This window comes from Alosa alosa, chromosome 12 (genome assembly GCF_017589495.1).
Source record: "Alosa alosa isolate M-15738 ecotype Scorff River chromosome 12, AALO_Geno_1.1, whole genome shotgun sequence".
In the NCBI taxonomy this organism is placed as follows: Eukaryota; Metazoa; Chordata; class Actinopteri; order Clupeiformes; family Clupeidae; genus Alosa; species Alosa alosa.
In genome coordinates this window covers 13,584,096-13,607,621 of record NC_063200.1, presented here as the reverse complement: position 1 = coordinate 13,607,621, position 23,526 = coordinate 13,584,096, and the positions used below count along the sequence as shown (strand labels likewise).

The window sequence follows — 23,526 nt, the reverse complement described above, 5'->3', positions numbered from 1 at the left end:
TCAAAAGTTTAAGGGAAATATCATAGGCTGGATTTTACATGAGCGGAAAGCCCGCCCGCGGCTGACGACCGCCCGATTTGTTGTTGAGACAGTGTGTTATGAGTGAGATGTGATGGTATTGGCTGAAAAGGGTTATTTTCAACCTTTACCGGAGCCTCGACGGATGAAGAGCATTGAGCCTATAGTTGAATGTGGATCCCGCGTCTCATGCAAGCTTTTCTGTAGTTGTAGGGCGTTGCGAGAGGACAGTAGCTGAACCTTCTCCGCGTGAGTTCCTCAGGTCTATACGGTTAGAGTAGTACCTGCGCGGGCTGTTGGATACTTCATGTCAGTTCAGTGCGACGCGCGGGCTAATTTCCAATCAGGATCCAAACAGCAGGCAGCCACGGCTTCTCCAAATACGCCGGTCAAATCGCGGAAACAAACGAGACATCTGTAAACACGTGTTCCCAAAGTGTAAGGTAAGACTTCAAATATGGCATGAGTTTTTTTTACCTCTCCTTATGACATGTAGGCTAATCAATTAGGCTACTATCATTTGGGTTACACGCTATGTTCTAATAAAGAGAATAGCTCCCGTGTGCGTATTACAGTGTATGAATTAGAATGTAACACTATTGCATTTACTTTTTGCTTTCATCTTTGAATGTCAGTTTTTTTTCCTGATGGACTATTTCTTCTGTATTCCACAACACCCGTTGCAGCCATTCTAAGCATGGGACACGCTTGTTAAAAGTTACAGAGAAACAAGCTTAAAAAAATAACCAAGGCGTTAAGTTTAATTCATTATATGTGACAAGGCAGTACAGTTCATTGACCTTGTTTTCACTGCTTGTTGGTAAACTCTGAAAAGGGTTGACTAATTTGTGTTACTGTCATCTTGGATATGAATAGATGTGATTGCTTAGCCTCAGATGCTGCCAGGGTATGCTGCTCATAGTGAGTGCCAATATTAGAACTGTATATTACTTGTTGGACAAAATAAATTAACTATCAGAGCTCCTGCTTTCAGCCATTTTTAAGCATGTCATTTGCCTTGAGTGGCCCGCAGACTGGCTTTTTAGCTAAATAGCAATTAATTGCTACACTTAGACTAATTATGGAAATCTGGTGTAGCTAGAGCGGCATTGGAAATGAAGTGGCCTGTTAATTATGACATGGGAGGGAAAAATTAAAGTAAGCCCTGCTGTTCGCACCACCCTTCATGGATGTCCATCCGCATCCCCCAACAGCAAAAGGCTGGAAAACACACTGCACCATAATGAGAAGGCTACACACTGTCACGTTGAATTAATAACATAACAACAGCAGGAAGTTACAGTATTTCTTGTGCTTGTGTTTAAACCCTCAGGTGTCTCTGAGCAGGTGAATTGATTCAGCTGCTCCACGTCCCTCTCTAGCACAATTCTGCTACCAGATCAGCTTCAAGACTTCTCCTGAGTGGTGGTGGGAAGGTAGGTACAGTGTATGTTTACAGACCACACATACACAACACACACACACACACACACACATATGCACACATATGGATACATATGCACACACACATATTGAATATGCACACACGCACACACACAGACACACAGACACATCCACACACAAAAACACACCCACGTAATATGCACACATATAAACACATAAATATATGTACAGACACACAAACACACACATACATACACACACACACACACACACATACACACTGCTGCATGAGACCTCTGCATGTCCAGGGTAACTTTCCTGTGCTGAACTTAACTTTCCTTTGCTGTTTTGCCATTGATGAGCCCACATGGACACTGTTTTTGAGGGACTGAATGAAATTGTGTAATTGTGAATGAGGTGTCAGCTGAAAAGGCATACGCTGGTGTTAGATTTCCTTGTTTATTCTTCTGATACTTGTCTGACACTCTAACATCTGATAGGGAAGAGGTGAGCTTGGATCATTCCCTGGTGACAGTTCAGAAACTTGATAGCGTCTGGTCTTTATCTAAACTGATTACTGATCTCTGATTTTTTATCAATTTGGTGCTTTTTTGTGAGGGTATGGGACAGGAATGGCAGCCTTGTTACTGTGGTGTGATGTGTAATTTGATTGTAATGAGGATTTATTTAAGGATTTCATGATAAATTAACTCTAACATTTGAGTTGTCTTTATTTTCCTCATGGAGAAACATTTGAAGCCATAAGAAAGCATATTTCACCTGTATAATAAAGATGAGCTGAAACAAAATAAATAAACAATTATAACATATTTTCATAATTTTAGCCACATTGTCAACACTTCATAACCAAAAAAAGGCTTTGCCACAGACGCTACAGTAGTTATATAACAGTCCATTGTTCAGTTTGACTGGCCTTAGATTGGTTCCAAGGTGGTAAACCATAGCCTGCCCTGGGACAGCAGCCCCACTCCGAATGCATTCAGGCCGCTAACGTGTGGGACCATGACGTCAGAGGCAAGTCTATACTGGTGCGCGTTAAGGTATTATGGTCGCATCCCAGATATTGTTAGGCAAGACAGAGTCATTTGGAGTAATGGAAATGTTAATGGCTAAGCGTCCTTGTCCATGAATACTTTTCATAATGAAAGACTGACGAGAGAGGATCTTGTTAAATAATATGGCAGAGTAAGTCTTTACAGATGAGGCCGCATTAAGTCTTGTCATTTTGCAAAAGACCTGCAGCATTAACTAAGGATTAGAATTTAGGACACTGTTCCGGATATGTGTTCCTAGGAGAGAATAGACCATATATTAATGAGGGCATACGCGTATATGGTGTCATATGTACCGAAGTAAATGCAACTACATTTTGAAACGTAACCTAATCTTTACCTTTGTCGTCGATTTAAATGAAACAGGTCTGAAAATAGCCTGTCATCTCACAAATTGGTTTATCCGTGCATTAATAATGTTCACAGGGCCATTTTCTGATTTGTTAACTGATTAGGTGTGAAATGACAATGTGCTGGCTGTTTTGATAACTGTTAATTTCTATTTCTTTCCTGTCTATTGACCCCAGAGGTCGCATAAGCAATTGTTTTTAAGCGCATGATTAATTTCACAGTGGGGTTACCGCATACCTACATGACGTGCCATGCATTACGGAAATGTGAAATTTATTGCTTCTGAATTATAAAGTAGTCAGCTTGGCGACAGCCCTGACGAATATGTTATGGGCAAAGTAGGCTAAACTACCTGTGCGTGTGTGTGTGTGTGTGTGTGTGTGTGTGTGTGGGTGTGTGTGAGCGTTTAGTGTGTTCATGAACAAGTTTATATGGTAGCCTATTTGTAGCAAGTGTGTGCTTTTGAGATAATTATCCATGTATGTGTTTTTTTAAGCAAAATAAATAAAATATGTAATTTAAAATAATCTATGAAAGTGCACACTGAAATATGATAACATAAAATTCCCATTTAATTCAGCGCTGTTCTGTGACAGCGCGTCTGGTCGCTGCCCGCGGTCTTCCCTGCTTCTTCATGCCTGCAAAGCACGGCGCAAGCCCAGAGCGAGCCCAGACAAAAGCCGAGTGGCTGAGACCTAAATTGAGTTTACACAGAAGCAGATGGGTCTCGCCTGTCAGTGCTGTCAACATGACCAGTCTTCACACAAACACACACACAAAAACCTCTCTTTTGAATTCTTGTATTAATCACAGAAGAAAATAGACCAATAATTTATCAATATGCTGATTCAAATATGATGAGAAACTTACGGAGCGCAGTGAAATTATAATGTCACATTTTAATCCTAAAATATAATCCTGGAGGCTATTGTATTGTGTTATTTAAAGACAAAAAAAAAAAAAAAAACAATTATTTTAATTGTTCATAGTAGGCTAGGTTGAAAACAAACGATTTACTGGGGTATTTTCAAGAGATATACCCTACATTTTGTAAAGTAAAGCAGAGCAAGCAAAGATTTAAATACAAATGTAGAGGCTATATTTTTCCACGGTGACTAGCCTATACATAACAGTTTGTAACCTGCTATGAAACTTTTCTGTTATTTTGTTTTATTTGCGAAAATGTCAAATGATTAACCTTTTAGACTTGATTGCTGTAGACAGGCGGCAGCCTTACAAGAAGAAAAAAAATGACCGGATGACATTTATGCTTTTTCGACTCCTTTTATGGATGACATACAATCATTGTAACCAAACGATAAAGATTCTTTCTATTCAGATATAGAGTCGATATATCCTATGATCTTACTTAAGGGGTCATCATAGGTTTTTGGCGCTTCATTTTTAAGATGCTGGATTCATGTTGTATTTACGCGTTGATAAGTTGATAAGTAGGCCTACAAGAAGCTTGGGAAGAAACATTGTCATTTATCATTTTAGGCGAATTTTCCTACGTTTTAAGATAGAAGCACAAAGGAGGAAAACGCACTCTGGATAGTTCTTCAAAACAATTTAAGTTAATCAAAATGGGTGTTTAATTTGAGCGTAAAACTGTAGCCTCCAAGTCTAATTTTATTCCTTCGATAAAAAAATATGTTCTTAGAAGAATATGGTTTATTTTACTCCAAAATAAGGGTCTCACGCAATAATATTTTACTCTTCTTTAAAATATAACAATATGTCAAAAAATATATTGGACTGAGTTCCTCTGAAAATAAGCTATAGCTTTAGTGCGGCTATAGGCTAGGCTGACGTGCTCTTTTATTTTATCCGCCAGTAGAGCCCCTGGTTTTTTAATGCTTTAGCTACATATGGTACATGTCGGCTGGGGTGTTTTTCTCATTCAGATGGGATGTATACAGCCTGAGATCCTGCCTGGGGCCAAGCTCGTGCTTTAGCCTCTCTTTAGCGCGCTGAGTGGCAGTTAGTGAAACGTCATTGGCTCCTCACGCAAAGCCTTTTCAGTCATCAAACCAGTAGAGGGGCAGAGTCACGCCAATCAACTCCCGTTCAGTCCGCCGGTGAGCCGGTACGAGCCGTTAAAGGGAATAAGTCCGCGCAAGACGCACAGTTATTCACTCATCGCCGACGGTTAACTCACGCGGAGCGCGTCAATGACATCTCTAACTACAGACTTTTACTTATTTAGAGTTTAGGGATATTCGCCGCGACTTTGTGCCTGTAGATGCGGGCGCGTCAATTTGCCTCAGCTTGATATCGGATATGTTATTCATTTTATAACACTTGGATTTTCCCCCAGCCAAACGGAGGTAAGCTGTGGAACGTGTAGCCTACTCAGCGCTGTGGTTGCATATTGTGGTTGCCTTATTATACACATCTAAAAAAGATCAAAATCAAATAGACGAGTTTCAACTTTATTTGGAAATTATTATTATTATTATTATTATTATTATTGCTAAAGAATATCCTTAGCCTATTGCTTCAGGACGTGGGCTGTAGCATCCCGAGGGTTTGACAGTTGATGAATGACGCTATGCCAAGACAGTTGATGAGGCCGACAGTGTAGCTATTTTACGCCAAATCACCTCCATCTTTGGGGGTTAATAATCGCGATATTCTTGCCAGTACGGCAGGCTCTCTTTCAGTAAATTTTCCCCTGACGTATGCCGAAGTGTGTGTGTGTGTGTGTGTGTGTGTGTGTGGCTTTTATAGGCTACTTTAACCTTCTGATATTGTGCTCCAATTACTTCACACCATTTTCCATAGCCTAGCTGCGGAGCAGTGTACAGGCCTACATATATTATGAATTTATAAAATGATGTGAGTTAACATGGACCCATTGCATTTGATGAAAATGGATGTTGAGTTATTTTTTCGCATCAAAGTTTAATACTTCGTTTCACCAACCAATTTAAAACCCGTCAATTGATCAATAATAAAAACGGCAAATTCCATGTAAGTGTATAAAACAAGTGCTTTTCATGTAACTCACTGATGATTTCATTAAAAACTTTAATTAAAAGATACAAGAATATTATTTTTTCCTCTCCTTCTGATATAATGAGGTCAATGATCAGGGAGCTTTATGTTCTTACTGCATCCTATGCTATTGTGAGTGAATCTTGATAACCCAGAGTGTTATTTAAACAACTTGTTAATAATATATTAAATATAGGCTATAGGAATGATAAAATACACAATATGACAATAGAATGTTAGCGTAATAGTAAAATTAGTATTTGACATCACCTGGAAATGGACAGTTATTTAATAGGTAGAAGTCTTATAAATGCTAAATATGAGAAATTTATTGCACGGTATGAAATAGAAATTGTTATTTTATTTTTCATTTATTTATCCTATTAATTCTAAAAGTATGTTTTTTTTTTCTTTTCTTCTTTTCAGTGCAACAAACAGTTTACATTGGAGGACACCAGAGCATGGACAAACCCCTTTTGCCTGGACCAGAAGACATTGTGATGGCCACCCCTCCTAGTTCGTTCACCCAGGAGCCTCTAAGTCCCCCCAGGCCCAACCACTCCCTCAAGCCCAACCAGGTCGGACAGGTGGTGCTGTACGGAGTGCCCATCGTGTCCCTGGTCATCGACAACCAGGAACGCCTGTGTCTGGCGCAGATCTCCAACACGCTGCTCAAGAACTACAGCTACAATGAGATCCACAACCGACGCGTGGCCCTGGGCATCACCTGTGTGCAGTGCACACCTGTGCAGCTGGAGATCCTGCGCCGGGCGGGCGCCATGCCCATCTCCTCGCGCCGCTGCGGCATGATCACCAAGCGCGAGGCCGAGCGCCTCTGCAAGTCCTTCCTGGGCGAGAACGCGCCGCCCAAGCTCCCCGACAACTTTGCGTTCGACGTGACGCACGAGTGCGCGTGGGGTTGCCGCGGCAGCTTCATCCCGGCACGCTACAACAGCTCGCGCGCCAAGTGCATCAAGTGCTCCTACTGCAACATGTACTTCTCGCCCAACAAGTTCATCTTCCACTCACACCGCATGCCCGAGGCCAAGTACACGCAGCCAGACGCCGCCAACTTCAACTCGTGGCGTCGCCACCTGCGGCTGACCGACAAGACCCCAGCGGACGAGATGGTGTTCGCCTGGGAGGACGTCAAGGCCATGTTCAACGGCGGCAGCCGCAAGCGGGCACTGCCCTCCAGCCACTGCGCGCCGATGGGCTCCGTCAAGTCCATGGGCTCCGTGCTGCCCCACATGATCTCGCCGGACCTCGGGCCGAAGCGCGGGCGCTTTGAGGAGGATGAGGACCTGGACGCCAGCAGCCTGTCGCCCCACAAGAGTGCCCGCAGCTACCCGGTCATCCCGGTGCCCAGCAAGGGCTTCGGCATGCTGCAGAAGTTCCCCACCACCTCACTCTTTCCCAGCCCTTACCCCTTCCCGGCCTTCGGCCTTTGCCAACAGAAGAAGGACGAGGGCGAGGCCGCCAGCGGTCAGAAGAACGCTGGACTCTCCGGCCTGCTCTGGCCCACCCGTAAAGACGCATTCTATCCGCCCTTCTGCATGTTCTGGCCACCGAGGGCCGCTGGGGGCATACCGGTGCCCACATACCTCCAACCACAGCCCAACGCGTTGACCTCTCTGACCGACAGCCCCTCGCTCAGACAGGCCTTCCTCGACCTCTCCGAGCAGGGCGAGGCAGCGGCCGGAGGGTTGGGTGGTGCGCCGCGGTCGGGGCTGTTTGACGCTGACTGCCCATCGGTTGGTGCGACCCCTGACCTGCGTCCGTCGTCTGAGGGCTGGCTCAAGCTGCTGGACGCTCCGTCTCTGCAGGCGCGGAAGGCCAGCTACCACTCCGCCTTCCGGCCTGTCGTTAAGGACGCCGAGAGCATCGCCAAGCTCCACGGCAACCTGGAGGAGTTCGAGGGCGCAGGGGTGGGCTCGTCGGACAGACCCCACCTGTCCCCCGGCACCAGCTGCAGCTACCAGAGTGGAGATAGCGGCGAGAGTGATGAAGAGCAGGAAGTGGACGTGGAGACCAAGCAGGACGAGGAGCAGGAAGACTTCACCCTCCGGCCGCAATCCCAGCATCCCCAGCAGCCGCCGCAGCCCCAGTCCCAGCAGCCCTTGCACCTGCGCGGCCTCCCCGACAGCGCGGGCGAGAGGCGGAAAGAGCCGGAACACTTCCCCACCGTCGTCGCCCCCGACAATGCCAACGACAAGCCAGGCCTGCCTGCTGTCAGTCCGCCTGCCACTCTCAAGGTCCCCAGCCCCATCCACACATCCACTCCGCTGGAGGACATGCCGTACAAAAATGTAAATATTCCCTCAGGGTACTCCTGCTAATTATTATTTAAATGCAGCCGCGGACTGGGGCCTGATCTATATGCATAAGAAGATTGATAGCTGCGGCTCCCTGCAGAAATGAAATATTCACCGCGCTTTGATTCCCCCTAATAAGCCCAGACATGCTTTGTTTAATGGCGACATTATGTTTGGTCTCCTTCTGTCACTTCTACCTATTAGCCCTTTTAATCTTTAACCTGTTGACACTACATTAACCAGGGGAGCCTGAAGTCACTACGCTCAGCCATCACAAGGGGAGAGAGAGGGGGGCAATTTAGCATCCTTGTAACATGCTAGGTTGAACACACACAAAGTTACTGTCTGTTAACGCCACTGAATTGTCCTGTTTTGTGATGCTGTTCAAAAAACCATTTACGCAACAATAACTGGGTGAGGGTTTGTGTGCAGTGCTGGACACTGCTGCTGTGATTCCCAAGGACAATCGATTTAACTGCTCTGGTCAGTTCACAGACAATTTTCACAGGCAGTAGCTCACCGCTGGTCGACATGAATCAAATCTAAGCAGCACGTCCACTGTGCTTTATGTTCTCAGGTCCTCAAGAGCCGGAGGATGGACTGCCCGCTTACGCAACCAAAGAAAGCACCAACCATTCAGGTGAAGAACATTACCCTAAAGTGATTTTTTTAGGACAGTGTTTGCACACATATTGTTTTCCCTAGACACAAGAGTGAATCTCTTCACTAAGCCGAGAAAAATGGCATTTTATGGTTATGTTTAATGACACCATGTTGGTGAAATGAAGTATATCATACTATATTGCAGTTTATTCATTTTCATAAACGGGGACAAAAGGGGGGGGAATGGAGATTGGCTAAGTCTGTTGTTTGTGTTTCCTATCTTTGTTTTCACGCTTCCGCATGGTAAGCTGGTTTAATGGTCCTTCAATATCCTTAATACTCCTCTCCTCTCTTCCAGACGAAAACAAAGAACAGACAAATTTCTTTGGGTCTGAGACAGAGTCCTCTGGACAAGAATACTGGCGGGAGGCTCCAGGTATGTGCGGGACGACCCGATAGAAAATCCTTCTTAACCAGTAATGTATTTCAGAAAGTGCTACATTTACAGCGGAGAGAGAAATTGTTTTGCTAACAGGCAGCACTTGAGGATTAATATAAGTGCACACATGAAATAAAAATATTCTTCAGATGCATTGGAAATGGAGTCGCTCTCCACAATGTCATTGGGAAATCGACTCTGTAGGGAACCATTACAGTTCAGCAGCAATCAGCTCAGACACGGCGAAGGTGACAATCACCATTTGAACAATATAAAATGGATATAATTGCCTTTTTGTTGGCAAAATCTTCCATTACAAAGATCATAGCTTATTGCCTTTTATCTGTCAGGGAGACATTAAAAGTGTTTTATGACATCTATGGCAACATTTATATTATCTAGCCGATAATGATCTCCTCACATAATGTATAATATATTTGAAAAAATTACATGAAACAAATTAAATGAGACCACCTTTGCCTGATTGCTGAATGCCTCCCAGGGCAGCCGAGGACGTGATTAGAAGTTCTGATTCCAAAGAGTCTAAGGCACTGTCTTAAGGAGAGTTCTGTTTCTTGGGAGAAAAATAATCTAATTTTCCATTTATGTAATGCAAACTGCCTTGGCTTTGACTATTCACGGTTAATTGACTGTCAAACGAGGTTGTTATCCTCAGGCAGTGTCTGCAAATTTGCTTGTCAAATGAGACAGAGAGAGGAGAGAGCGGGAACAAGCCATACTTCCAAATGAGGGAAGCGTTGTGAGGCTTAAGAAGGCAAGAAGGGAAATGAGCTGGGGGAGGGGGCAGATTATATACCCAAATGTGCTGGACCGCTTCATTTAAGGCATTCGATTTGCCGAGCGGCGCGCGGAAATCAGAGACTGAGATGCGTGCCATCAAAAGAAAAGCACCAAAGGTTTTTTTTTTTTTTTGTAATGACAACTCCTGGAGATGGGAGACACAGAGACCATTTACCGTCTCTGATTTCCAAACAGCCACGTATTGTACACAGCATCACCATGAGTTTTGTGCTTGAGGAAACATACCGGAATGAGAATATTTTATTTGTTAGTGAAAGCAATTTATGTGTGCCTGAAATAAATTGTTTGTTTGTATAAAGATAATAGCACATGGCAGTTAGAATACACAATGCTTTTCCTTAAAAATACAAAAATAAATAAAATGTAAAATACTGTTCTCATTTGTTTGTGTATTCTATAATATGCAGCTTTCATGTTTTATTTGAGAATTAATTAAATTGTGAGTGTGTTAATCTCCTAAAGTTTTGCCATTTCTTTCCCGAACACTGAAAACAATGTTTTCTTTCTAAAGGATGTGAGGATGATACCTGTTCAATGTAAATTACTATGGAAAGTAGTTTACTTTAGGAAAAGTAACGGCACACTTGAACATTCTAGTGTGTAGTTAGGCTGACCCCTGTTGGCCAGTTTCTGAAATGCATTCCATCATTAGTCTAGTCTTCCATCTGATTATTTATCAGTGGTCAAAAACTAAAACCAGGTATCAGCGCAGACATGTTTTCACCTATGGCTAATATTTTCCCTCCAATTATTTTTGTGATTCCAGAAGAGCAAAATCAGGATTCACATTCCCCAGTGGTGTCACTCAAAAAGGATGTGGAGAACATGGAAAAAGGTAAACAACCTCAACACAACTCTTTTACCATCAACTACACAGCATTTGATGGACAGCCTCAGATTTTTGTGTTGGCTGATGTGGTTGCAGGGGGCTTGTGCCTACCGAAGTGTACTGGGGGGAAGTGTGATTGCGTTGTGTGGCGCACAGATCTGAAGTGTGTTTTGTTTGTCCCCCAGAGGAGCTGCAGAAGGTTCTCCTCGAGCAGATTGATTTGCGGAGAAGACTGGAGCAAGAATTCCATGCGCTGAAAGGCAGTTCCCCGTTCCCAGTTTTCCGTAAGTCCTATCCTCCCTCTCGTCTCTGCTGACTACAATTCCAATCAATAAACGACTTACATTTAATACTTAACATATTTACTGAAACAATATATTTAAATCAAATCAAGTTTTACATATAGCCTTATTTCATGAGAAAATACACAAATATTGACCTTACATTACAATGAATTATATTGTTCTGAGACTTTCAACAAATGTAGTAGTACAATGCAGTAGTGTTTAGATACTGTAAATCGCTTGGGACAAAAGCGCCTGGCAAATATCATAAACATAAATATAAGCGTAAACATAATAGTTGCAGTGACAGGGCAAGGGCTGAGCCTGTAATTCTGTATGCATGGTAAGGTGCTCTGAGTGAGTGTCATGGTGATGGTTCAAATAAGTAAGTCCAACAGTGTAACAGTGCAAGAATAAAGTCTAGAGACCAGCATAAAATAAATATGGACATATAAGAGAATAATGTAGCCAAAGTAATATAAAAACGATATCAGTGCAAGAATAGGTTGAAGTAATAGGGTTACAGCCATTGGTCAAGTATTAAGTATAAAGTATTATTGTTGTTCTGTGCAGATAATTTCCAGGACCAAATGAAGAGGGAGCTGGCTTACCGGGAGGAGATGGTGCAACAGCTTCAGATGGTAGGAGAGCTCTTTCTCAGCAGCATCCTCAAACACAACATGTCAACACACACAACATCAAACAAGTCTCTTTTGCTATCGACAGATTTGGCCTGCCAGCACTGCCACATAAACAATATCCACTTCTACTCACAATGCAGAACATATTGCTTGAAAAAAAATCACTCCCAAATAGAACTTAATGTATTAGGAAGCATATTGATTGGCCCAAGACTATGGAGATTGTTTTATTTTTGTTATCAAGTCTTCGGATATGTATCATGCTTTACTCTTAGTAGTAAAGCAAGGATAGTAGGACTGTAATTAGTATGCAATGCAAAGCTTGTATATCTAGCACACACACAGACAGGCTCAGGCCTGAGGCCGTATCTCTTGTAATCCTTTGTGTTCGTAATACTGCATCACGTTTCCAAATATCAATCACTTCTGCATCTGTACAGAGACAGTTTGGCGACACACTGGCAGACTGAGTTTGTTTACAGTGTCGTTTCAACACCATTAGTCAAGTCTGGAAAGACAATTACATTTGTGTGGATGCTCTGAATGACAGATTGGTGTTGCAAATCAGCAGATGTGGCAATGTTTTAACTTTCGATGTTGAAGATGAGAATCAAAAAGACGTAAAGCCATCCGTAACAGACTTTTGATTTCACATTATGGTGGTAGACCATCAGTTCCATAAACCCATCATAAAATAAATATCACAATGACAAGTCATGATGATCCCTATTCTGTTAATTAGACAGCAATAAAACTATCACAAGAAGGTACATTGTAATGTGCATCTATAGTTATGAAGTAATTGGAAGTTTTATTGTTTCTACTCTCTCATTTTTGCATAACTAATGGTTTTATCCTACTGGTTTCACGACAGATCCCCTATGCAAACATACTCAGAAAAGAAAAAGTCGGAACACATCTCAGCAAGAGTTAAATGGTAAGTCTTAGAAAGGCAGATAGCAATAATGCAGTTGCATGTGTGTCATGTGTAGTAGATTTTTTTGGAGTGCATATCAGTCATATAACTACCCATTTACACAATTATACTGTTGAATGGTGCACTCCCAGTTACTTCTCTCAGTTCACTTTGGGTATATGTATATGTATTTATGTATGTATGTATGTATGTACATACATGCATGTATGAATATGTATGTATTATTATTATAGTATTTTAAAGGGACACCAGGCAAGCCTGATGCTTTTTCTCTACGAAACTCCCCCTCGCTCGGTCTGAAGCTCTTTTCCTTTTCTTTGCATCTTCCGTCAAGGGTTTTCGCTGCTTCTTTGCCGGCTCTGCCATTATACACGTTTGCAACAATCGCTAGCGTTTCGTTAGCCTGCCTCTGTACTGTGGATTCAGGATGTAAATTGATCCTGCTTCGGTCGGCGGGTACGATACACTGAACTTGCAAGCGGGATATTCTTGCTACAGGCAGTAGGGGCGGGCGAGAGAGTCTTCATTCGCCCTGTAATGAGTCAATCAGGGCCGTAGTCACCATAGACATTGAGGGGGACGTGTCCCCCCCAATATTCAAATATGATCAAAATGTCCCCCCCAATATACGGACATAGAAAAATAAAGACAGAAAAAAGCGCTATACTAGGCCTACAGGAAACCAACACGCACCACCATCTGAAATGTAATCAAACGTAAATAATGCAAAAATGAGTGACCTAGTGATTCCAGAGTAGCCTACACCCCTGAGTGGTTTGTCCTGGTGGTTTTCCGTTAGTGACGTGTGCTATCAAAAGCTATTTATACCATTTACTGCACCCTACTGCGGTGAGGTAGGGCTGTCAATTTGTGCAAGCCTGAGTCATTCATTTCTTTCACATGTCTTTAAACATAAATAATGCATTCATATGCTAGTAGTAATGCCAGAAATTGCCATTTATAGGCCTCTTAGAAATGGTTGTTGCATCTTGAATATTATTTAGATGCGCACTCAGTCGCGCATCCATGCAGGCAAAATGTAGGAATTAAATGTGGCGACGGCACACAAGTTGGAAAAAACTTTTACAATGTACTGGCGGTGATAGCCTACAGTTAATGTGAATCGCCAAAGAAAGGAATTTGCACCTCCATTTATCAATTAAAGGCTGTAGTAGGCCTAGTGTTTCTACATGTTGGCACAAAACATCATTTCTGTCAGAAGCCAGTCTATAATGCAGGGGGTAACATGAGGTGAGTCAGACAGAAGAGGGGCCTGTCTTAGTAGCCTATTCCTGAATCCTGTACCTTCCAAACTACGTTAAAATTGTGTGATTAGCCGCCAGCATAATAAAATCTAAATTAAAAGACAAAATCTTATTAGGCTATAGGTCCAAACCTATGAGTCTAAGCCTTAGTTAAAAAAAGTGTAAGTAATAAGTCCAAGAACCACATTCTGTGTAATATAGAGTTTAAAAAAGATACTCTAGTTTGTAATTCCTTTTAAAGTATACATTTTGAAGACAAATGGAGTCATAATACAGGTCCAGGGATTGATTACTGAATGGGCTTACTGGGCCTTCTCCACCCTTCTCTTTTCACAAAACTTACCAGAAGTCATCATTTAAAGGGTCATTTGTTTTAAAAATAAAAAATCTTCCGTGGGAGAATGCCTCAGGACCCGTCTATCTGGGGGGAGGGGTCTCTTAGACCCCACCACAGATTTGGTCCCCCCCCCCCAATGTTGACATCATGACTACGGCCTTGGAGTCATTTAACCATATACCGACTTACGAAAATGAGTAATTAACACAAAAACGTTGCCTGGTGTCCCTTTAAAGTTATGCCAAAGTTAAACAAAGGCTATACTATAAATGAAGAGTTAATAACCATTTTTCACTTTCTGTTTCAGGTGGTTGGGACAGCTGGCGTGTCACCGAGCAGCCCATTCTCTGGAAATCTCTCTCAAACTGGGAATGACAAAAAAGCCTTTGAGCTATCTGTGAGCACTCCCACAATGCAACAGAAGTGACCTCATCATTCTTTCCCCAGGACGGTCTTGGAATGGTTGAAAAGGCAAAGAGAGGAATAAGCGGCTCTACACGAAAAAAGCTAAACCTTCCTCAAGCAATGCTTCGGTTTGTGTGTGTGTGTGTGTGTGTGTGAGAGAGAGAGAGAGAGAGAGAGAGAGAGAGATCAACTGTGTATATTAGTCCTAAAAAAAGAGGCACTGTTAAATTAACACATGGACTTTGGGATTCATCGGTGGCATTCTGACTACTCATAACTGATCCTGGCACACTGTTCCTGTACGATTCAGCACATATATGTTGTACGACCTGAAAATCTTGGCAGAGCAGTAGGATCCGTTCAGAAGAGAACGGGAGACTGCAGGACCTGATTGACACATACAGCATCATCATCATCATCCTCATCATCAGTGAACATAGAAGCAAATGAACAACCTTCTTTTCATTTTGCTTATTTCAATGGTTGACATACAGTAAATATTAAATTAAGAATGTTATTATGAGCTGTTCATGCAAATGTATTTAAATATGTTCTTGTAGTTTCTCTACTATTTATGTGGATAATTAAAGTCTATACAATATTGAACTTGCAGTTTGTCCAAAATATTTCATCTTAGATGCAGGCTACACCAGACATCACTCACTAATTATCCCTAACATGAAAGGACAAAGCACTTAACAATGATAATCCCGATTCCCGCAGTTTCATAGCATTTGACGTAGTTAAAAATCATTACACAAATGAAAAAGAACTAAGGTTAGTTTGAGTAGGGTTAGTTTGAGTAGGCTAGGCTTTTTTGGAAAAAGCTACAAAGAGACGCCTGGGATTGGACAGGGACTGTGTGACGTAGGACAGACTGAATCTCCGGTTCCTTCCTCCTTATCAAATGACATCACCACGTCAGAATAAAGAAGTGCCAGCATGGCGTTCACCCTGTACTCCCTGATACAAACGGCTATATTATGCACCAATGCCATAGCCGTTTTGCACGAAGAACGGTTTTTGAGTAAAAGTAAGTATTTTGCGTATTTCTAACTTCCTGCAAAATGTATTCAATTTAAATCGCAGGCTACCAAACCACCTACCTGGTGAACTCACTTCCCTAACAAGCTAGCTCCTAGCTATGTTAGCCAATAATACGGCAAAAGCACTGCAAAACTGTATCGCTTTAATGCTTGTGTATATAAAGCTACATACTGCATTTACGTTTAAATGGTCATATGTGCCTTCTAACGGTAAATGTTGTTAGGTATGTGAATATCCCGCTGTAACGTTAACTAAAACAAAATTAAGATAGCTTTCAAAACCACGTAACGTTATGCATTTGACTTTGTCAATATACAACCTCAACAGTATTGCCTCTTATAGTCAAGGCACTTTAATCGAGAATGTGGTTATTTTGATGAATAACCTACAGTTGGTTGGGGAGCGGATCAAGGCATCGGTGGATTTGGAGATGAACCTGGGATTAAAGCACAGCTCCTGAATCTCATTCGCTCCGTCAGGACAGTGATGAGAGGTAACACCCGACTGCCCAAATACAGAGCTATTAACGTTAATGACTGTATTTATTTATACGGTATATATAACAGACGATGCATTTTGCTAACTCTGTCTTTTCAATTTCAGTGCCGTTAATAATAGTCAACTCGGTGAGCATTGTATTACTACTACTGTTTGGCTGAGGTACCCCGGGGGAATCGGACAAAACGAATAACATCTGCAAAAGAAAATACGGACTATCCAGCATGGTCGTCACGGTTGTCGCCACTCTGCAGTTTCCGGGGAATTCTGAAGCGTCTCCACTCAAGTCTTATTTTGCACCTGTTTTTTGTATCACAACGGCAGTGAATGATGAATTGTCTTTTGTATCACTATACCTTACAGCATGCCAATGTCTCTGTTGATATTGATGAGCTTACAGTTTCACAGACAGGCTTTCTCTGAAATGCAGGAAGACTAAAAAAACAGCATCTGTCTGTGACAGAGCAAGGGGGGAAAAACCCATATCTTTCTATCCTGGGACATTGCCTTGAACACAGTTCCTTCGGTTTAAAATAAAGTATTTCATTTGTCACCCGATGTGCACTCCAACAGCCCACCACACAGATTTCCATGTGGATTTTATTTTTCTGCTGAGCATTACAACTTCTACCTGTACAAGTGATCTAGCCTTGTAGAGATACATAGGGAATCTGTCTGCAGGGAATAGGGGATACAGTTGCTGTAAATGCAGTTTATGGTACTCCTCCATCAACTACCATGTGATCCAGTGAGACTCTGTGTTGTCACCTAAAGCCATCCACTGTTCTGTTTAGAAAGACTATTATAACTAAAGAAGTACAATTCAGATTGTATGCTGCGGTAACTGGATACAATGACACAACATTCTGCCCACCTCCAAGGCTGTTACTGGAAATGTGTGCATCATGTCATTCTTTTCAAGTGCACAGTTAGATGTCTGGTGTGCACAAATGTTGTTTTTTTTTACATATTAAATCATAACATGTCACTCATGTCAGATGTTTTAATAAAAAAACAGTAGAACTTGTTTGTTCTTCTGACAACAAGAGCGTTACTGTACTACTATTTAAAATGATAGGCTATACAACATGTTGAGACACAATGAACTAGGCATGACCTCTTTGGGAAAAAAATAAAAATTGTTTCTGCAGTAGGCCTATCAGAATTGTTAGCATATTATAAATTGACGTTTATACAGCATCCCTGCCATTGACATGTGACCTTAACGAGAAATACAGTTGTAATAGAGGATGCAAGCTAAAAGTAAAGTAAAACAGCCTGCTCCATCTTGCCCTCCTTGTGACCTCAGTGAGAATAGAGGACACTATTACTGAACTGTGTATTAGTAAAAGTTCTCCAGCCAAACTACTGTTGATTACTATCATATGGTGGACATTACTACTGTTCAACTTTGCCCTTAAGCTTACAGGACATTTTTTTATTAACAGAAGCTTAAGCCTGACTAAATGAGAGCCAGATATTATGTTGAATTATGGCCATATGTTTTATCAGTGAGATTGAAGTTAAAAGCTAGATTAGTCTATCATAATCGCTGCTCAACATTGTATGCTTCAACTATTCAGAATCCAAGAGGTCATGCTTTTCAGTATGCAAGTCAAGGATGTCAGACCTGTGCAAGACTGACTATTTAATAATAATAATAATAATAATATATATATATATATATATATATTCAGTTAACTGTTAAAAAATCTCACATACTGCTGTTCGATAAGTAGCCTAAGAATTTCACACTTTAAAATATGACAACTGACAGGTAAACCAATAGAGAACTCTGCTGGTAGGCCTAAAACATGTAACATTCTAAAACAAGTCTAGATGTCTGAACATAACCTTTCACATTTAACCAAATGTTGAGAAATAAAAGGAAAAAAATGCAGAGTTGGAACACAAAAAGGAAGGAGCCTGGTTGAAGTGGCACGGCAGAAATAGTGTCTAAAGAGGCTTTTAGCTCTCATGATAAACCTTTCAAAATGTTTAAATCGATTAATGCAGGAAAATACCTCCAAATGCGAAACATCTGCTAGTTATTAGTGGAACACATGTTTTTTTATTTTTATTTTAATGAGCGATTAATCTGTTTATTTATAACCCTCTTACATGATTATAGCTGAATCTGAAGCCATGTTGTGTATTGTGTGCGTGTGACAAAAACAGGAAAAAAGCTAAACATGCAAATGGGCCTGAAGAGCATCCCACATTTGGTAGGAGCCATGGCAGGAGCATGGGCCCCAGCAGCATGTTAACCAGAAACAGACTCACAGCAAGTTGAATCGTCTGAGGACTGTATAGGCCTAGCTTTGTGTGGGCCTCTTGTTCTTCTACCGCCACCACAACAACTGATAGAGTTGTACTGATAGAGTCTCTGCTTGTGCTACAACTAATTTAAAACAAACTAACCCCAAAAAATGTGGGAATCAGTCAGGCACCTCTATAGACAACCCTCACTCTGAGCTGTACGAAGGACCCCGGTATCAGCTGTTATCAAGTGAGCTCCGTCGACTGATGTGATCGGCTCTTGCAGTATAGCCCCAAGTTCACACGACTTTCGGTAATATGAGAACAAGCACACCGTTTTATTTATATGCTGGACATTTTGTAAGCATAGTTTTGTTTCTTTTTGGCGAAACACCTGTCTTTAGCAAGCTAGCATATGGGAAGAAGCTGGGCTCAGAATCAGCAGCCTACATGAATCGTGCTCCTCTTCAGTGTCCTGAACCTTAACTGGAGCAAAAAAAATATCAGCTTATTCTTTTGGTCGAATTATTTATTCCGTCCCTGATTTACTTACATGTCCTCATATGATGTTGAGTGCAGTATTAGTGTTAGCTAACGTATCTGCCTTAGTCAATGGCTTCAGAATCTGCTTAAGTTCTCAGATATTTGGCATCACTTTTTAAATAAAATTTTGTTCATGTTTGAATGGATAGGAATCATCAATCAGAGCCTAGTCTTATGTTTTGGCAGATGTATTGCTGGTCATACTGTGTAATCCACATTCGCTTGTGTTGAATAAGAGCATTAATTGTGCTTAAAGAGACTGTTTTGAAAGAGGAGAAAAATCCAAAAACGTCTAAATAATAAAGGATCACCAATGCAGTTTCCATTAACTGACCTACAATACTGTGTTTCAAATAATCCTTGGTATTCTGATCCAGTGATCCAACTGGGGTAAATGATTGTTTGTGCCTGTCCACATCTAGGGTCCAAGTGATCTGTTGTTTATGTAATTGAGTGTTTGGATGCAGATGTGATTAAATGTTTTTAAAATACATAGATAAATATTTCTTAGTAAGGTCACTACCCAGAGATGTAAAGTTGTGGTGTGATGGTGGTGGTGGGTGTCACCATTTTAAATGTGATGTTCTCTGATTGGCAGCGTTTGCCATGGCGACCCGTCGGGCACTGAAGGCTGTTCTCATTGACCTGAGTGGCACACTCCACGTAGAGGATGCTGCTGTCCCAGGAGCACAGGAGGCTTTGGCAAGGTCAATCAATCACACACTCACACACACACACACCTTCACGGTTTACATGCTTTGGTGAGGTCAGTCACTAATACACACACCCCTTGACCGTTTCCATGTTTAGGTGAGGTCAGTCACTCGCACACACCTTCCTGGTTTTCATGTTTTCGCGAGGTCAGTTACATACACTCTTTACATGCTTTATGTGTGCCAGACACAAACACACACCCGTTTCCATGTTTAGGTGAGGTCAGTCACTAATACACACACCCCTTGACCGTTTCCATGTTTAGGTGAGGTCAGTCACTAATACACACACCCCTTGACCGTTTCCATGTTTAGGTGAGGTCAGTCACTAATACACACACCCCTTGACCGTTTCCATGTTTAGGTGAGGTCAGTCACTAATACACACACCCCTTGACCGTTTCCATGTTTAGGTGAGGTCAGTCACTAATACACACACCCCTTGACCGTTTCCATGTTTAGGTGAGGTCAGTCACTAATACACACACCCCTTGACCGTTTCCATGTTTAGGTGAGGTCAGTCCTTACACACACCTTCCTGGTTTTCATGTTTTTGTGAGGTCAGTTACATACCTCTTTACATGCTTTATGTGCCAGACACAAACACCTGCGCATACCGTTTCCATGTTTAGGTGAGGTCAGTCACTAATACACACACCCCTTGACCGTTTCCATGTTTAGGTGAGGTCAGTCACTAACGCATACCTTCATGCTTTACTTGCTTCGGTCCGGTCAATTACACACTCTTTTTTCCTGTTTTTTTTTTACATAAAATGTAACCTTGCCTTCCTTTCACTGTAAGATAGTGTCCTTAAGATACTGCACCTGACGATAAAGCGTCTCTGATGAATAACATGTAAATGTGATCAATGCCCTGCTCATAATTATTAATGTTTGACAGTTTCCTATTTTTTATATTTGATATTAATCAGGTTAAGGAGTGCCCCTGTTGCGGTGAAATTTGTCACCAACACAACCAAAGAATGCAAGCGGAACTTGCTGGAAAGACTCCGCAAATTGAACTTTGACATCCAAGAGCAGGAGATCTTCACCTCTCTGACGGCTGCTCGCAACCTGCTGGAGCAGAGGAAAGTGCGCCCCCTGCTGCTTGTAGAGGACAGTGCCCTGGAGGATTTTTCAGGTTGGCTGGTCTGGATATGTTTTGAAATGATATGACATGCTTTCAGACTGATTAAAATCTTTAGCCTGATAGGAAAATGGCAACATATAGCTTCAAAGAGGAGATTATTTAGTACCTAGGACATCAGTGTCAGGTAAAAAGCTTTAAACCGGTAATGTAACATTTTGTTGTGCTGACAATTTGAATCTTCTCTCCTCTATACAGGTATAGATACGTCGGAGCCCAATGCTGTAGTGATTGGACTGTCTCCAGAGCACTTTAACTATCAGATGCTCAACAAGGCCTTTCGGTAAACCATGCACTCACTGTCTCATTTTACAGTCAAGTTGATTTTTCTCTCACAGTAAAGTGCTACATCTCAGATAATAGGAAATCATATGTGCAAACAGTAAACAACAGAATCATTCGATCTGAATTCAGCAGAAACAGTTATCGTCCACATACGCATCGGCACACACCCTAGCTGCAAAATGTGGTTAAAACCCACCCAATTTCTGCACTGTGTTCAGCCTTGGTAGACATGGTGACATTTTGTCATCCTACCCTTCTTTTCTTCTACCTTTTCTTCTCTTCTAACATTCCTCGTCAGTCTAATGCTGGATGGGGCGCCCCTGATAGCCATCCACAAAGCACGCTACTACAAGCGCAAGGACGGGCTGGCCCTGGGCCCCGGGCCCTTCGTAACGGGGCTGGAGTACGCCACGGACACCAAGGCCACTGTGGTGGGCAAGCCGGAGAGGACCTTCTTCCTGGAGGCCCTGCGAGACCTGGGCTGCTCCCCAGACGAAGCCATCATGATCGGAGACGTGAGTGCTGGCTAGAGGGCTACACTATAAATACATATATGTTATACATAATACAATATGCATATGCAGTATACATTTAAAAGTTTTTTTTAATTCCCCTCATGACCTTAAAAGGGCATAATTTACCTTCTTCCTCATTTGGGGAAGCGGGATCTATCTGGTCCCGCCCCCTCTCTACTCACTGTTCACCTGCTACTGGCGGCATGCAGCGTGTAAGCTAGCTTGTCTGTATGAGTTGTCCCACCCCCAAGAACTCAGGATTGGTTCAGTGTGACAGTCATAAAGGACTGGCGGCATGTAGCATGTAAGCTAGCTTGTCTGTATGAGTTGTCCCAACCCCAAGAACTCAGGACTGGTTCAGTATGACAGTCATAAACAACTGCAGTTTGAATTTACATACTGAGGCTGTTGTTGATCAACAGTAGATCCAAAACAGAAATCCTTGGTAATGACTCATTTCGCTATTGATGTGTCTTCTAAAACATAGCAGACATCCTACGGACACTCTAACAAGGTTAAAAACTTGACTTACACCAGAGGGCGTTCAGACGACGTGTTAAAGCTGCACACTTTGCTGCTGTGTTGTTGAACATCAGTGTTTTATCGTGTTTTTTCCTTCTGTTGCTCTTACAGGATGCAAGAGACGACGTAGGAGGAGCTCAGAATTCCGGCATGCAAGGAATACTTGTTCGGACTGGTGAGGGACCTTTTACTCAAACTGTGTACTTACTTGTACTGATCTCTGACTCAAACAAAATATCGTGAATATTTATGCAATCACTTATTTTGCATTATATATTTTTAATCAATTAACATTACTTTGTAGAAATCTGCTTTTACTTTGACATTAAAGAGGGATTTTTAGTTAATTACTGTAAAAAAATACTGTAAAAAAAAGGCCTATTTAAATTGATCAAGATTCCATTTATAAAAGCAGTAGAAGTGGAAATATTCAAGTGAGTGAACACTTTTTATAAGCACTATACATACTGATCTTGATCTTTACTCAAACACAATAATTAAACTTCTCTCACCTAGACACAACAAGCAATCTCTTCCTTGAGCTCAGTAATGTAATGTACCTGTAATGACCATTAGCTGAGAAGTAACCTGTTGTGATGTGATTTCCCTGCAGGTAAATACAGAGTTGGAGATGAAGGGAAGATCAGCCCGCCACCATATTTTACCTGTGAGAGTTTCCCACAGGCCGTAGACCACATCCTGCACACACTCCTGAAGTCTGATTGATGTGTGCTCATAGTGGACAAACCAGCAAGGTAAACAGCAACTGGTCAGGGAATCGGACTTGTGACTAAAGAGTGGCTGGTTCGATTCCTGACCGGTAGGAAAAATGTGGGTGAGGATTGATTGCCCAGCACTCTCCTATATCTTCATCCAGAGATGAGGTTCTCTTAAGGAAGGCACCTAGTCCCCAACTGGTCACTGGCCGCCGGATCAAGAGCTTCCTTCTGTTCTGGGTGTGTACATATGTGAACTGTTAGGCAGGGATCACATTGGAAATAACAAAGCGGTAGCAGTGAGCGTAACACACCGGACCATATCAAGACCATAAAAAGTTCTATCTTGTTCCTTACTCTGAATAAAATGTCTCTGTGGAGAGATTTGGAGAGATTTCTCTTGAGAGATTTGTGAGACACCTTCATCACACAATGTCAGTACTGTGTACATGTGATCATCTAAAATAAATCATAAACTGCAGCTGGCATTCATTCACAACAACTTCTCCACAGATGTGCTGTCATAATGTTGGATTCTGTGTGTTTAGAAAGGTATTT

General features: G+C 42.0%; 3 protein-coding genes across 5 annotated transcripts; all 3 read left to right on the top strand.

Annotated features, from left to right (window-relative positions):
• Positions 1–237: 237 nt before the first annotated feature.
• Positions 238–14,923, top strand: skor2 (SKI family transcriptional corepressor 2). Of its 3 annotated transcripts, XM_048259107.1 has the most exons (10): positions 238–461; positions 1,352–1,454; positions 6,273–8,162; positions 8,745–8,801; positions 9,123–9,200; positions 10,792–10,860; positions 11,040–11,138; positions 11,712–11,779; positions 12,654–12,716; positions 14,626–14,923. In XM_048259107.1, exons 3-9 carry the CDS (start codon positions 6,308–6,310, stop codon positions 12,711–12,713), a joined length of 2,286 nt encoding a protein of 761 aa, XP_048115064.1. In that variant the 5' UTR covers positions 238–461; positions 1,352–1,454; positions 6,273–6,307; the 3' UTR covers positions 12,714–12,716; positions 14,626–14,923. The 3 variants fall into 3 exon arrangements, 1 of the variants encoding a protein (XP_048115064.1); XR_007195265.1 differs by lacking the exon at positions 14,626–14,923 and having other exon boundaries at positions 6,273–8,155; positions 8,739–8,801; positions 12,654–12,714; XR_007195266.1 differs by lacking the exons at positions 238–461; positions 1,352–1,454; positions 14,626–14,923 and adding an exon at positions 4,974–5,176 and having other exon boundaries at positions 6,273–8,155; positions 8,739–8,801; positions 12,654–12,714.
• A 686-nt stretch (positions 14,924–15,609) lies between these two features.
• ier3ip1 (immediate early response 3 interacting protein 1) lies at positions 15,610–17,295 on the top strand. Its single transcript, XM_048258732.1, has 3 exons — positions 15,610–15,756; positions 16,162–16,263; positions 16,374–17,295. Exons 1-3 carry the CDS (start codon positions 15,666–15,668, stop codon positions 16,427–16,429), a joined length of 249 nt encoding a protein of 82 aa, XP_048114689.1. The 5' UTR covers positions 15,610–15,665; the 3' UTR covers positions 16,430–17,295.
• Positions 17,296–18,721: 1,426 nt separating this feature from the next.
• On the top strand, positions 18,722–23,352 carry hdhd2 (haloacid dehalogenase-like hydrolase domain containing 2). The gene is made up of 7 exons (XM_048258731.1): positions 18,722–18,840; positions 19,669–19,777; positions 20,716–20,924; positions 21,129–21,213; positions 21,514–21,730; positions 22,364–22,427; positions 22,866–23,352. Exons 2-7 carry the CDS (start codon positions 19,677–19,679, stop codon positions 22,976–22,978), a joined length of 789 nt encoding a protein of 262 aa, XP_048114688.1. The 5' UTR covers positions 18,722–18,840; positions 19,669–19,676; the 3' UTR covers positions 22,979–23,352.
• Positions 23,353–23,526: the final 174 nt, after the last annotated feature.

What these genes read in the sequence shown, in the direction of transcription:
- skor2 (XM_048259107.1), top strand. Translation starts at nt 6,308, where the DNA reads ATGGACAAACCCCTTTTGCCTGGACCAGAAGACATTGTGATGGCCACC. An exon ending in ATACTGGCGGGAGGCTCCAG is followed by an intron (nt 9,201 to 10,791) that starts GTATGTGCGGGA and finishes TTGTGATTCCAG; the next exon opens with AAGAGCAAAATCAGGATTCA. An exon ending in TGGTGCAACAGCTTCAGATG is followed by an intron (nt 11,780 to 12,653) that starts GTAGGAGAGCTC and finishes GTTTCACGACAG; the next exon opens with ATCCCCTATGCAAACATACT.
- ier3ip1 (XM_048258732.1), top strand. Translation starts at nt 15,666, where the DNA reads ATGGCGTTCACCCTGTACTCCCTGATACAAACGGCTATATTATGCACC. An exon ending in AGAACGGTTTTTGAGTAAAA is followed by an intron (nt 15,757 to 16,161) that starts GTAAGTATTTTG and finishes AATAACCTACAG; the next exon opens with TTGGTTGGGGAGCGGATCAA. An exon ending in CGTCAGGACAGTGATGAGAG is followed by an intron (nt 16,264 to 16,373) that starts GTAACACCCGAC and finishes TTTCAATTTCAG; the next exon opens with TGCCGTTAATAATAGTCAAC.
- hdhd2 (XM_048258731.1), top strand. Translation starts at nt 19,677, where the DNA reads ATGGCGACCCGTCGGGCACTGAAGGCTGTTCTCATTGACCTGAGTGGC. An exon ending in TGCCCTGGAGGATTTTTCAG is followed by an intron (nt 20,925 to 21,128) that starts GTTGGCTGGTCT and finishes TCCTCTATACAG; the next exon opens with GTATAGATACGTCGGAGCCC. An exon ending in AGGAATACTTGTTCGGACTG is followed by an intron (nt 22,428 to 22,865) that starts GTGAGGGACCTT and finishes ATTTCCCTGCAG; the next exon opens with GTAAATACAGAGTTGGAGAT.